Source organism: Toxorhynchites rutilus, chromosome 3 (genome assembly GCF_029784135.1).
Source record: "Toxorhynchites rutilus septentrionalis strain SRP chromosome 3, ASM2978413v1, whole genome shotgun sequence".
In the NCBI taxonomy this organism is placed as follows: domain Eukaryota; kingdom Metazoa; phylum Arthropoda; class Insecta; order Diptera; family Culicidae; genus Toxorhynchites; species Toxorhynchites rutilus.
In genome coordinates this window covers 194,783,565-194,797,734 of record NC_073746.1, presented here as the reverse complement: position 1 = coordinate 194,797,734, position 14,170 = coordinate 194,783,565, and the positions used below count along the sequence as shown (strand labels likewise).

General features: G+C 39.0%; 1 protein-coding gene and 1 non-coding gene across 2 annotated transcripts in view; one reads left to right on the top strand and one right to left on the bottom strand.

Moving 5' to 3' along the window:
* LOC129779279 (uncharacterized) overlaps positions 1-12,802 on the top strand; it is a 53,777-nt gene extending 40,975 nt beyond the window's left edge. Inside the window, exon 3 of the mRNA XM_055786678.1 lies at positions 12,492-12,802. Coding sequence (XP_055642653.1) covers positions 12,492-12,681 — 190 coding nt within the window. The 3' untranslated portion in view covers positions 12,682-12,802. The remainder of the gene's footprint in view (positions 1-12,491) is intronic.
* LOC129780857 (U4 spliceosomal RNA) lies at positions 10,638-10,782 on the bottom strand. The gene has a single exon (XR_008744033.1). It is a non-coding gene; the product is annotated as a U4 spliceosomal RNA (small nuclear RNA).
* Positions 12,803-14,170: the final 1,368 nt, after the last annotated feature.

Below are 14,170 nucleotides of genomic sequence, written 5' to 3'. Positions count from 1 at the left end.
CCAGCCAGTCAGCTTAAAAATCCCCGCTCCGCTGCCGTAACGATCATTCTTTGTGTGGACACCGACTGGACAACATCGTTGCTGGACGGGCTGGACGGCGAGGGATCGAGTGCCTTTCTCAAGGCAAGAGGGCGGAGGTGGTAGCGCTGGAGTAAAGTAGAGTAGAGTTTTCAAAGGGCCTTTCTCAAGGCTAGAGACGAATGAACTGCAAAAGTTTAAAGTCTCTATAATACAATACCTTCCTTCCTTCCTTCCGTAACGATCATTCTCATTCAAACCGTACACCACATCGGTTCGCATCTCAACACATCAACAAACCAACCCAAGCAGACATGTCTGGACATGGCAAAGGAGGAAAAGTGAAGGGAAAGGCAAAATCCCGCTCGAACCGTGTTTAGTTTCGGCCGCCGAAGTGATCGAGTTAGCTGGCAAAGCTGCTCGCGACAATAAGAAAAACTGAATTCGGATCAGAACACATTCGGTGGACATCAAGACAACAGGCAGTTGCAGTGAGTGGCGAGTGGCAAACGCAATCGCAAAACGGCAGCTGGTAGCAGAATAAAAAAGTTTATTCTTTTTACTTTGGTGGCAAATCCAGAACAAGGCGGCATCGAGGGCGTTCGAAAAGGTTTTTTTCAAAACCACGAGTACAAAGTTTTCTAAATTGGAACCATTCCATAAAACAAGGCGCTTATCAGGGCCATTAAACCTTTCAAAAAAGAGTTTACGAAATACAGTTCAATGCTTTCTAAAATAATATCCAAAATAATAATAAACATAAACATAAATTGATTTTTTCATAATTTGTTTGCCAGGATCTGATGAGTATGTGAATTTGGCAGTTGTTCTGAGCTTATTGATAGCTGGGGACTTTCCTGATTATTCAATTTTCACCAATTCTTAAATTGTTTCCAGATTGAAAGTACAGTAATTTACAATTAGTTCGACATTTAGCTAATTGGACGGACATGTAATGCGACATATTTAGTTGGACATTTTTGTAAACATAGAGTTCGGGGTTCAAATTATGACCCCACATTGAAAGTCGACACTGTACCACTGTCATCGCAAATGTTCAATTACAGGTTAAAATCGCCTCCAATGCGACAATGAGTAGTGCTTCGGCACGTCGCATTGAATGTAATTTACTGTAAAACATGTCACAAAGCTGGATGGGAAGAAATTTTCCAACTGTGAAAGCTGTGGCGAGTGGCAACAAATCGCTAAACAGGAAGGTTTAGCCGAACAAGATGGGGATATCGAGTGATAACAAAACAATAAACTCTTTAGATTGAAGATAATTTTGTGATCCTGAAAAGGACCCTTTTTAGCCTGTATGTGAATCCAACAAGCGAACAAATCGTAATGAATGTATTTTTTTGCCATCGCTGCCTTTTAACGCTCATTCGTTCGTCTCGTTGGACTCGCCCCTCTGGCTGAGTCTGCCGATTTTTCTCTATCCTGTGAGCGTGTACCGCTAAAGTACAAAACGTGCGGATCCGCTGAAAAATATATCATTCTCTTCCAAACCGTAAATCAGTGTGGTTGTATGGCATCGTTCCACATCACATCGCATCAACGGATTGGTGCCGGAGCACCAGTATACCTAATAGCGGTTATAGAATTTCGGCCGCCGGAGTGCTCGAGTTGGCTTGCAAAGCTGCTCACGACAACAAGAAAACTCGCCTACAGAACAGAGCACATTCGGTTCGATGGTAACAACTAGTTTCAGCGAGTGGCAAACGCAATCGCAGAACGGCAGCAGTTAGATGAAGGAAAAAGTTTGTTTATACAGACTGCTTTGGTGACAAAACCAGCCACCGTAAAACACCGCGCTTTTCAGGGCCATTAAACCATTCAAAGAAGAGTTATTAAAAGTTATTCAAAATACCAATGCATTCTAAAGTGACATAATATGACATATAATATAAACTGATTTATTTTGTTTATGCTTGTTCTTGAACTTATTGGTGGTTGGGGCCTTTTAAATTGATCATTCAGTTTTCACAAACCCATGCTTGGTTTCCGAATTAAAAGTGGCTTCAAATTACAACACATTGTATGCAGGATGGCATTGACGAATTTTCTCGGTAGCAAGAACTGCTTTCTTTGGTTGATAACTGGTGTTGAAAATTGACTGACGTTACATCTGCATTGCATAGAAAATTAACTAAGGAGCAACATGATGAGCTATGTATTTCCTGCTGCTCTGTTCTTTTTGTAAAAGGACTTTAATCCGAAGGTCATCCGTCACTGTATTCACTGTTGGTTTTTCAGAACGCTTCTAGCTCGTTTATTTCTCGACAGATCGTAGAGTTCGTCTCCAAAACCTCAGCTCTTTTTCATTTGTATTTACTTTGTTTGCGGAGACTACAAATCTTACAATTCATTCGTCTCCGAAACCACAGTTTAAGGTACGGAAATGTGCTCAATAGTGAAATATATGATAGTGAATTAGCTGATAACCACCTATGCATTCCCTATCACAGCCATCATTTTGATTGTCCGATATGTGTATACGCCGAAAGATGCCCGGCGTTGAACATTTAATAAGTACAAAGCCTTCAGAAAAAAACAATATTCAAGTTTGTAAAAAAAGACGGGTGGGTAATGTCGGGGACATAACCGGAGTGACGTAGGACTATACAAAGGGGACAGCTTTTGTTAAATATATATTTTAAATATATTTTATTTTCTTCTCCTACGTGCATACCTACCTATCTACCTGAAAAATGGATTAGTTTACTGTTTACTCTTTATGAATATGTTGATGGTTCTGAAAAGAACCTTTGGTGTTGTGTTTTTGTTATCACTCGATATTCCCATCTTGTTCGGTTAAACCTTCCTGTTTAGCTATTGCGTTTGCCACTCGCCACAGCTTTCACAGTTGGAAAATTTCTTCCCATCCAGCTTGTGACATGTTGTTCAGTAAATTACATTTAATGCGACGTGCCGGAGAAACACTTTGCCACTCACTGAAACTAATTGTTGCCTTGATGAGCGCCGAACCGAAGCAGCTCTGTTCTTGATGCGGGTTTTCTGATTGTCGTGAGCAGCTTTGCAAGCCAACTCGAGCACTCCGACGGCCGAAAATCTATAATCGCTGTTAGTTATACTGGTGCTCCGGCACCAATCCGTTCGTCCTAGTTACCCTTGCGGAGCAATCAGTGAATGCGACGAACAGGGAACTGGAGACCTGCACGGTTCGAGTGAGACTTTGCCTTTCCCTTAACTTGTCCTTCTTCGTTACGTCCACGATGCCGATGCTGTACAACCACACGGGTTTACGGTTTGAAAGAAAATAAGATATTTTTTTGGGGTCCGCGTGTTTTATACTCTAGCGGTACACACTCACAGGATAGAGACAAATCGGCGGACTCAGCCAGAGGGGCAAGTCCAACGAGACGAACGAATGAGCGTTAAAAGGGAGCGATGGCAAAAAAATACATTCATTACGATTTGTTCGCTGGATTGGATTCACATGCGGGCTAAAAAGGGTCCTTTTCAGGATCACAAAGTTATCTTCAATCTAAAGAGTTTATTGTTTTGTTATCACTCGATATCCCCATCTTGTTCGGCTAAACCTTTCTGTTTAGCGATTGCATTTGCCACTCGCCATAGCTTTCACAGTTGGAAAATTTCTTCCCATCCAGCTTGTGACATATTTTACAGTAAATTACATTCAATGGCACGTCGCATTACCACCACTCAGTATCGGATTGGAGGTAATTTTAACCTGTAATTGAACATTTGCGATGACAGTGGTACAGTGTCGACTTTTAATGTGGGGTCATAAATTGGACCCCGAACTCTATGTTTACAAAAATGTCCGACTAAATATGTCGCGTTGCAGGTCCGTCCAATTAGCTAAATGTCGAGATAAGTGTAAATTACTGTACTTTCAATCTAGAAGCAATTTAAGAATTGGTGAAAATCAATAATCTCAGAACAACTGCCAAATTCACATACTCATCAGATCCTGGCAAACAAATGATGAAAAAATCAATTTGTGTTTTATTATTATTTTGGATGTTTTAGAAAGCATTGAACTGTATTTCCTAAACTCTTTTTTGGTAGGTTTAATGGCCCTGAAAAGCGCCTTGTTTTATGGAATAGTTCCAATTTAGAAAACTTAGTACTCGTGGTTTTGAAAAAAACCATTTCGAACGCCCTCGATGCCGCCTTGTTCTGGATTGCCACCAAAGTAGTTTATATAAAGAACAAACTTTTTTCTTCTGCTACCTGATGCCGTTTTGCGATTGCGTTTGCCACTCGCCACTCGCTGCAACTGCCTGTTGTCTTGATGTCCACCGAACTGAATGTGTTCTGTTCCGAATGCGGGTTTTCATATTGTCGCGAGCAGCTTTACCAGCTAACTCGATCACTTCGGCGGCCGAAACTATATAACGCCGGCTAGGTGGACTGGTGAACTGGTACTAACGCGCTCGGCCTAGCTACCCTTGCGGGGTACTCCAGATCAACACGGCTCGAGCGGGATTTTGCCTTTCCCTTCACTTTTCCTCCTTTACTATGTCCAGACATGGCTGCTTGGGTTGGTTTGTTGATGTGTTGTGATGCGAACCGATGTGGTGTACGGTTTGAATGAGAATGATCGTTACGGCAGCGGAGCGGGGATTTTTAAGCTGACTGGCTGGCTCGAGAATTACGCATGTGTGAGACTGCGACCAATGTTTCGTTCATTTTTTTCTTTTTCCTTTCCAATCGTGCTTCATTCTATTTCGCTGCTGCTCTGGTTGCCCGTTTTGGTCGGTACGATTTGAGGAGCACAAAATGGACCAATCAAAAATGGGCACATAGTGCATTTTGACAATGCTTGATATTTCACAATTATTCAATTATTTATCTCAAGAAAAATGAAATGTTATACGTTATGATAGATGCGTAAATATATTTCCTATCAATTGATGCAAAAACCTTTGCGATCTATTGAGAAATGCTCGAGTTATAAGCGTTCCAAATCTTGCATTTTTTCCTACTTGTTCAGTGCCTAGAATTCCATTTCACCCCCTATATCTTCCGGTTAGACGTAGTCCTACGTCAAAAACGCAAAAAACACAACACCAAAGGTTCTTTTCAGAACCCCCAACATGTTCATGAAGAGTAAACAGTAAACTAATCCATTTTTCAGGTAGATAGGTAGGTATTCACGTAGCAGAAGAAAATAAAAAAAATATATTCGAAATATATACTTAGCAAAAGCTGTCCCCTTTGTATAGTCCTACGTCACTCCGGTTATGTCCCCGACATTACACACCCGTCTTTTTTTTATCAAAAATCGGCACTCTGGGACACAGTTTTTTTTCGGTATACGAAAAGTATCGTATTTTGGGATAGTTATCTCGATTTTTTATTCGAACCTTGCTACAAAATGTTGATTTCCACAATAATATACCCTATGTAAAATATTAGCTCATTCGGACTTCATTTACTGGTGTCAAAAACGTTAAAATTCGAGTTTATTTGAAAAACGAAAAATCGCCGAAAATCGAGGTTATCGATGGTGTCAGTATCGCAAGAGAGACCCAAAACCATACTTTTCGTTTCGTACTCCGAAAAAAAAAGTCCTAGAGTGTCGTTTTTTGACAATAAAAAAATTTGCGGGATGGCACTAGACTCGACGTTTCATGCCATTTTAAGACATTTTGCATCATTTTTTTTTCCAAAACCCCGATTTCCTTTACCCCCTTGGGTGATTTTTCGATTTTCAAAAAACTCGAACTTTGACCGTTTTGCGCCACTCTCCCATAAGTCCAATTGAGCTAAAATTCGAAAAAGGGTGTTTTTTTAAAGGGGGTGAACATTTTTTATGGTGTAACTTTTTGAAATTCGAGATGACCATTTTCATTGGCACCCTAGACTACATATATGAAGAACTTTAGATTTTTTGCGAAGATATTTTGAAACCAATATTTTAGGCCCAGTTTAGAACGGAATCAATTGCCTTCTGAAGTATCTTTCTTGTTGCTGATGCAGCGATGCTAACTGAAACTAGCACAATGTCATCTGCATAAACAAGGATTTTTACATCATTTGAGATTTTTGCAGAAAGGGATTGCATAACAATCATGAAGAGGATTAGTTATATAACCGAGACTTGGGGAATTTCATATCCTTTGACTTTTAATGAATCTTCTTTGCATACTCCCGCACGAGAAGCGAACTGTCTTTGATTGAGTAGCTTATTACAAAGGTCTTTAAGCGTCGATTCACTTTTCTTTCTATAATATTTCCGACACAACTCAAAAGATTTATAGACTGGAAGTTTAGAACATGTTGGTTTTTGTCTGGTTTCATGAGTGAAACTATTGAAACATCATTGCAGCAATTCGAAATGTTCCAGCTGGACCATGCCTCATTAGAAAGTTTCAATAAAACATGGGATAATTAATCAACATGGGATAGCTAATCTCATCTGATCCTGTAGAGCCTTGGTTAGTTCTACTGAGTGCCCACTCATGATCAATAACGAGAAAGTTCTTGTTGAAATCAAACTCTGAGTCGGAGTTGAAGTCAAGAGGTTCACTTTCGACTTTTCTGGTTTGGAAAAAAAAACTTTTATAGTTATGGTGTTCTATGGTCAATAATGACCATTAATAAGAAGATTATACTGTTTTTTCTCTTTTTACTACTTAGCCTTCCAATGTTATTCCATAATTCTTTTGATGACGTTTGAGGATTGATTTCTTCAACAAAGTTAGCTCAATTGTCCTGTTTGAATATGGCAGACATAGCTTCGCTGCGAGCCTTCTGGAATTCCTTCAAAAGATCGGGCTTCAGCGGTCAATTTGAGTTGGTGTTCCTCAATATACGTAAAGCCTTCTTCCTGCATTAACTAGCACTTCCAATCTCGGGGGATGTGTAGTAATGCAATTTCAAATATGATCTGAGAAAAGTTTTCTGCAGACCAATCCTATCAGGCTTAGAAGCGGTTTTCAGTATCCATTTGATAGCTAGTCCATTCTGCATGTTCAAATTTCCACCTTGGTCTAGTGAGGACTTCCGGAGACGACTTGCCAAGGAAAATAATAATGGGGTAGTGATCATTATTACAGTTGTCTTCATAGACATTCCATAATAGCTTCAAAACAAGTTGACTAGAAGCGATAGTCAGATCAATGACGGTTGTAAGACCAGTAGAAGAGTGTATTCTGGTATGTTGACCATTATTCAAAATTTGATGGAAGTAATCTGAATTGAAATCCTCAATTATAATTCTTCTTCGATCAAGGTGGGTGCTACCCTAGGCATGAGAGTGAGCGTTGAAATCACCCACAATCTTAGGATTCATTTGTTTGAAGTTGCCTCTGAATCATTTCTCAATGAATGGATGTATTGAAAGATTTCTGAAAAATGCAAGTTCTTTTTTATGCTTCTTTCGTGCATATTCTGCGGATGTATTCTGGGTATTTTCCTAAGATATTCTATATTTCGAATAAAGTGACTAACATATCACTTTGTTCAGCCGGCAAAGAGATAATTAACGCTCAATACTAGAGATGAAAAGGATATCCGGCCTATCCGGCCGGGTACCGGATATTTGAACAAACTACTATATGAAATAACTTGCTTTTAACATTAGATAAATTATAATATAATATCATATAAACATCATTCACTCGTGATTAAAAATAAGGTGTGATTACTGTAATGTCAAAATTGTATTATTGCCAACTCATAACATCAACGTTTTATTCAGCTTCATTGATTTCGTTTCGTTTAGTAGGTGTTGAAGACGGCAATGAGCTGTTTCTCTTACATTCGTCTCAAGATATTTTTGTATGATGATTTTATGTCGGTGTATTTACGTTTCGAGAACTCTTAAATGGTGTGACCTGAACCTCGGGTCTATAAATGTTGCAATCAGATAATGTTGATCTTCTTCTAAGTGTTAAAACGACCTCTCCAGCGTTTAAAGATGTTCTCATACGAAGTAAGTTCGGTGTTCTTTGTGCAGTCTCGTCCTTATCCAAATACTGTTTTGATGCCGCAACGTGCGAAAATATCTCGAATACAGAAGAGTCTTCTTTACCAAGCCTGTCAGTTGTTGAGTCTCCAAATTAGTGAACGTGTCGCCGATCATAATAATTCCGATTTGTGGTGAAGCATTACTAAGAAGACAGTACTAAGTTTGTTCTCAATTTTAATGAAAATAATCGATTGCTGATTGCATGTAAATCTTACTCTTACTCGGCCAGTATTGAAATAATCTCAATACACTTACGAAAATCTACTTATTGACGTGGGACTACGTCTAACCTGAGTATATGGGGGGTGAAATGAAAACCTAAACACAGAACATGCAGAAAAAATGAAAGATTCCGAATGCTTATAACTCGAACATTTCTTACTGGATCGGAAAGATATTTGCATCAATTGATAGGGAATATTTCTACGCTTCTATCGCAATTAATCAAATGTTATTTTTCATTAGATAAACAATTGAAAAAAAAAGGTTCACGTGGAACTACCTTAGCTTAGCAATCATTCGTTTGTATTGATTAAATTCTTGATTGAATGAAACAGTTTCCAAATTCAATTGAGTTCAATATATTTGCTCTGTGAGTGAAAAAAATGAACAAATGCCGTGTAAAGTCAATTCATTTATTGTGATTGATTGTTCTTCGTTACAAGTAAATTTAATGACGGACCTTTTACGTTTGGTATGATGACTAGAACAAAATATATGTACGGAAGAATTATCAAACGTTTGATGAACCAGCCTAAGGCTGAAAATCTTTCCAATAAAGACAAAAAAAAATTATCAAACGATTATTTTATTTTACATTTCCCTCTGAAGTTTACATCCCAAAAGTGTACATACTTCTCGAATCTCGAATTTGCTTGAAACTGGGAAGTTCATTCGCTTCTAGTGGCTGCACGATTTTCCCAGGTTCCTAAGTTTAGAAGATCATGTTAGGACAGACATATTCCACTCTGCACAAAGGCAAGCGAGGACAAAAGTACTCGCAGTTTGCATTTATTTGCAGAGCCGATTTCCCCAGAAACCTCGGTTTTGAAGTCTGTGTTAGGGAAACACATTTCAATCGTATGAATTCGCAATGCCGATTTCCCCACGCTTCATGGATTTGAAGTCTGTGTTAGGGAAACACATTCCAGTCGGAACAAAAATACCCCCGACTTGCATGAATTTGAAATACCGATTTCTCCAGGCACCTTGGTTTAGAAATCTCTATTAGGGAACACATTTCGGTGGGAACAAAAGCTCCCCCTACTTTCGTGTGTTCTTTTTCTTCTTTTTGGCTTTAAGAGGGTTTAAACTTTTCAGTTCACTCGCCTCTAGGCTCTTTCGTGTGCTTGCAATGCCGATTTCGCTGCTTGGTTTTAAAGTCTGTGTTAGGGAACATTTTTCGATGAGAACAAAAGTCCCCCTACTTTCATGTATTTGCAATGCCGATTTCCCCGAGGCTGCTTGGTTTTGATGGTTGTGTTAGGGAAACCGTAAATCGGGCCAATCAAAACGATGCAGTTAGGGCGTTTAGATAACGCCTAATATTTTACAGTTATTCAATTGTTTATCTAATGAAAAACAACATTTTGTTAGTTGCGATAGATGCGTAGAAATATTTCCTATCAAGTGATGCAAACATCTCTCCTATCCAGTACGAAATGTTCGAGCTATAAGCATTCGAAATCTTTCATTTTTTCCTGCATGTTCTGTGTTTAGGTTTTCATTTTACCCTCCATATATTCCGGTTAGACGTAGTCCCACGTCAAAATGTAAAATCGTCATCTAAACGCCTTAACTGCCTTGTTTTGATTGGCCCGATTTACGGTTTCCCTTACACAGCCATCAAAATCAAGCAGCCTTGGAGAAATCGGCATTGCAAATACATGAAAGTCGTGTTTTTTTTGTTCCGTCTGATATGTGTTTTCCTAACACAGACTTCAAATCTATGGAGCGTAGGAAAATTGGCATTGCAAATACATGCAGGTCGGGGGTATTTTTGTTCCGACTGAAATGTGTTTCCCTAACACAGACTTCAAATCCATGGAGCGTAGGGAAATTGGCATTGCAAATTCATGCAGGTTGGAGGTGTTTTTGTTTCAACTGAAATGTGTTTCCCCAACACAGACATCAGAACCAAGGTGTCTGAGGAAATTAGCATTGCAAATTCATACAAGTCGGGGGAATTTTTGTTCTTGTCTGAAATGTGTTTGCCTAACACACACTTCAAAACCAAGATGTCTGGGGAAATCGGCTTTGCAAATAAATGCAAACTGCGAGTACTTTTGTACTCGCTTGTCTTTGTGCAAACTAGAATATGTTTCCTTAACACGGTCTCCTAAACTTAGGGACCTGGGAAAATCGTACAGACACTAGAGGCGAATGAACTTTCAGGTTTAAATCCTCTATAGTATAAAATGTAGAAGTTGTTGATTCATGCAAGCCGGAGGTACTTCTGCACCCGCATGTTTTGTACTCCGAAAAGTGTTTTTCTAACACGGATACGAACATAACGCTTTGGTTCGGTTATTCAAGATTGCATTGAAGGATATGCCTTCATATCTTCTGCTCACTGAAATGATTGCTAAGCTTAGGTAGTCCCACGTCAACCTTGCGGTTATATTATAGATATAACCCACCCATTTATTTATAATATAAACCATTATCAGGAATCAAACAGTTCCAAATTTCTTGTAGAAAACATGATACACTATTGAATAGGATTTTTTTTCAACTAGCAATAATAGCATCTCGGTAAAATCTCATTGGTTACGATATCGGCACTTCGCAAAGCTAAATAGGATATTTATTCTAAATGAAAAACTACTAAATATTCATTCAATTTTTTTATTTTAAAATGTGTTTATTTCTTTCTCACATTTCTAACGCACTATGTGCATCATGTCACATGTCGTTTCTCTTAATTTTGTATTTCCTAATAAAGAGCCGAATATTCGGCCGCCGGATATCCGGCTATCCGGCATCACTACTCAAAACCTTGCATCTCCAACGTAACGCTCTCATTTCGACGTTCTGTCAAAAAAAGGTCGAGTATTCTCGTTCGAAGTTTTTTATTATTTCGTCGTGTTCATTTTTTAGATTTTCATTTCATACCTTATATAGGGTTGGGGAAAAAGAAATGTCGTATTTCTGATCGAAATTTGACGCTTTATTTAACATACTTAAAATTATCCAATTTAAGTCAAATATGCGCCGTTTTGTTCGCAAACTTGTTTCCATTTAGAAGGCAACTTCATTATTCCCCCCTTATAAAACCCCCCTCCTTATTTGCAAAAAACTCAGACAGCACGTTTACGCAAGCCTCTTTTGAGGCCAACTTAGTATCACCAAGAGCGTTTTGCATGGACCGGAAGAGATGATAATCATTTGGAGTCAGGTCCGAACTATACGGTGGGTGCAATAGAACATCCCATCCGAGCTCCCGTAGCTTCTTGCGGGTCATCAAAGATGTGTGAGGCTGAGCGTTGTCCTGGTGGAAAACAACACCATTTCTATTGATCGTTTCTGGCCGCTTCTGATCAATCGCCTGCTTCAAACGGTCAAGCTGCTCACAGTATAGAACCGAGTTGAGGGTCTGGCCATAGTTGAGCAGCTCATAGTGGATGATTCCCTTCCAATCCCACCAAACACACAGCAAAACCTTCCTGGCCGTCAATCCGGGCTTGGCGATGGTTTGGGCCGGCTCACCGCGCTTCGACCACGACTTTTTTCGCTTTAGGTTGTCGTACGTGATCCACTTTTCATCACCAGTCACCATCTTCTACAAAAATGGGTTGAGTTCGTTCCGTTTCAGAAGTGCATTGCAGGCGTTGATTCGGTCTTAAAGATTTATTTTTGCGTCAACTCGTGTGGCACCCATACATCCAGCTTTTTTTGGAATCCAGTCTTCTGCAAATGGTTCCAAACGGTTTTATGGTCTATACCCAGTTCCTGGCCAATCGAGTGAGTGCTCACATGCCGGTCTACTTGAATGATTCCAACGATTTTATCGGTTTCCACGACGATTGGCCTACCAGTACGGGGTGTATCTTCGACAGCTACTACGCCAGAACGAAATCGATCAAACCAACGCTGTGCTGTGCGAATCGTTACAGTATCGGGTTCATAAACTACACGATTTTTTTCGGCCGCCATCGTTGCAGTTTTACCCCGCAGGTAGTAAAAACGTAAAATATGGCGAATTTCTTGCTTGATGGACTATAACTTGAGACTGAAAAGGACAATCACAACACTGTCAAAACGACATTTGTAGCACAGATTGTCGTCTTTGAAAAGCCGTATAGTATGACCCGATGCGATAAGTACAACACAAGATATGTTTAAGTGTTGCTATATATTGACAACATACGACAGTTCTTTTTCCCCAACCCAATACTTCCCTGTTAATCGTAGTCCTACGTTATCAAATTAGGGGTTCTATATTTAGTTATGAAACTTCATGTAACACTCGTTGAACTTTATCTGATATGTTCTATATTTCCAGGATTAGGATTCATGTGCCTGTAAAACATCATACACATCTACATACGAAAACGGTAGTCAAAACCGTACGTGTTGGAATTCCAGTCAAACCAGTAAAACAATTATATGATGACATCGAAGATGAGAGATGGGATTATGGAAAGCGAAAAAAAATAGCAGCCAACAACTATTTTAAGCTGTTCAATTATTAAACCACTATATGCTTACCCATGTATGTTCCACTATTGTAACAATTCGTGGTGTTCAATAAAACCTAATTCATTCTATTACTTCCAGTGTGTTTACACGAGGATATTATGGTCAAAAATTCAATATTTATTTTTCATTGCATTCTTTATTTCTTTCTTTGTTCCTGCATTTGATCAACAGGTGGATTTTTTATAAGCATATAAAAATGGATTATCTAAATCGTTACATAACCGTATTTCGATATCTCATTTATTCGTTTTTTTATGAATTTCTAACCAGCGATTTTTTATGAAAAATAACTCATTTTTAACAAAAAAGCCCGCCATTCTGACAATTTCTCGAATTTTCAAAAACCCCTATGTAACGTTTTAGGTATTGTCTTAAGGTTTCAAAATATTCATTGGATTATTTTCTACGACACCCCGTTGGTTCGGAACCATACCACCAGCAAGGTACCTATTTTCAGACAGTATCTACGCATCCGGTTGTCAACAGCGTAATAATTATTATTCGTGCACACAAAAAATGGAAAATATATCTTCAAATATACCTTGAACAATAACCAAAATACCCTAACACTTCACTTTATTCTGACATTTGAAATATATTTCGACCTTCCAGATAGGGGTCCCCCCTTCATGTCTAGAGTGTTGGGTAGAGTATTGTCTTGCAGAAGGTCTTCAATGATGCATGCTTGCCACGTTGCCTTTCTCAACTAGTAACTCCAGACTTATAATTATACATAGGGTAAATGGATCCGGACGATTTTTTTGCTATGCAGCTTCAATGCGTTGAATATCATTCTGGGCTTTTTATTAATTCGTTTATTTTTACAGGCTCAGTTACATAGGTTTTAGAAAGCCGAATTCTTAATTATATTTTTATAGCTATATATAAACAATTTCCTAATTATATGGTTAGTAAGGTAGAAAACCGATTACTCGCGGTTGACTCGAGTTTAGAAGAGTGACATTTTTTTCAGCAAAGGGATGGGATATAAGGAGATTATAAAAATGTTGATGATCAAACTCAATTCTTAAATCTATTCGTATATCTATAATGTATTTACATTTCAACTTATTCTACTGTTTATAGCGAGGAGACCAATTACTCGCAGAGGAAGAAAAGGAGGGTATAAGGATATAGGGACAATTTCACACGAATATCGATAGCTTTAAGGAAAACATATATTTGGGACATGTAATCAAGGTCTAACCGAGCCAACACATCTCTCACCGGCATATTGGGTTGTCTTCCTCGGGCCCGAAGGGAGTTTTCTAAATTCTGGCGACCAGATACACCTCGCATGACCAAACAACGTGCTCGATGTCGTGATAACCTTGGCCACAAACGCAGGCAAGCTGGCAAGATTGAAACGGAAGAGTAGTACATCTAACGAACAGTGATTGGACATGAGTCGGGAGAAGGTGCGAATAAAGTCCCGACTCAAGTCCAGACTTTTGAACCATGGTTTGAGGCTGACCTTAGGGA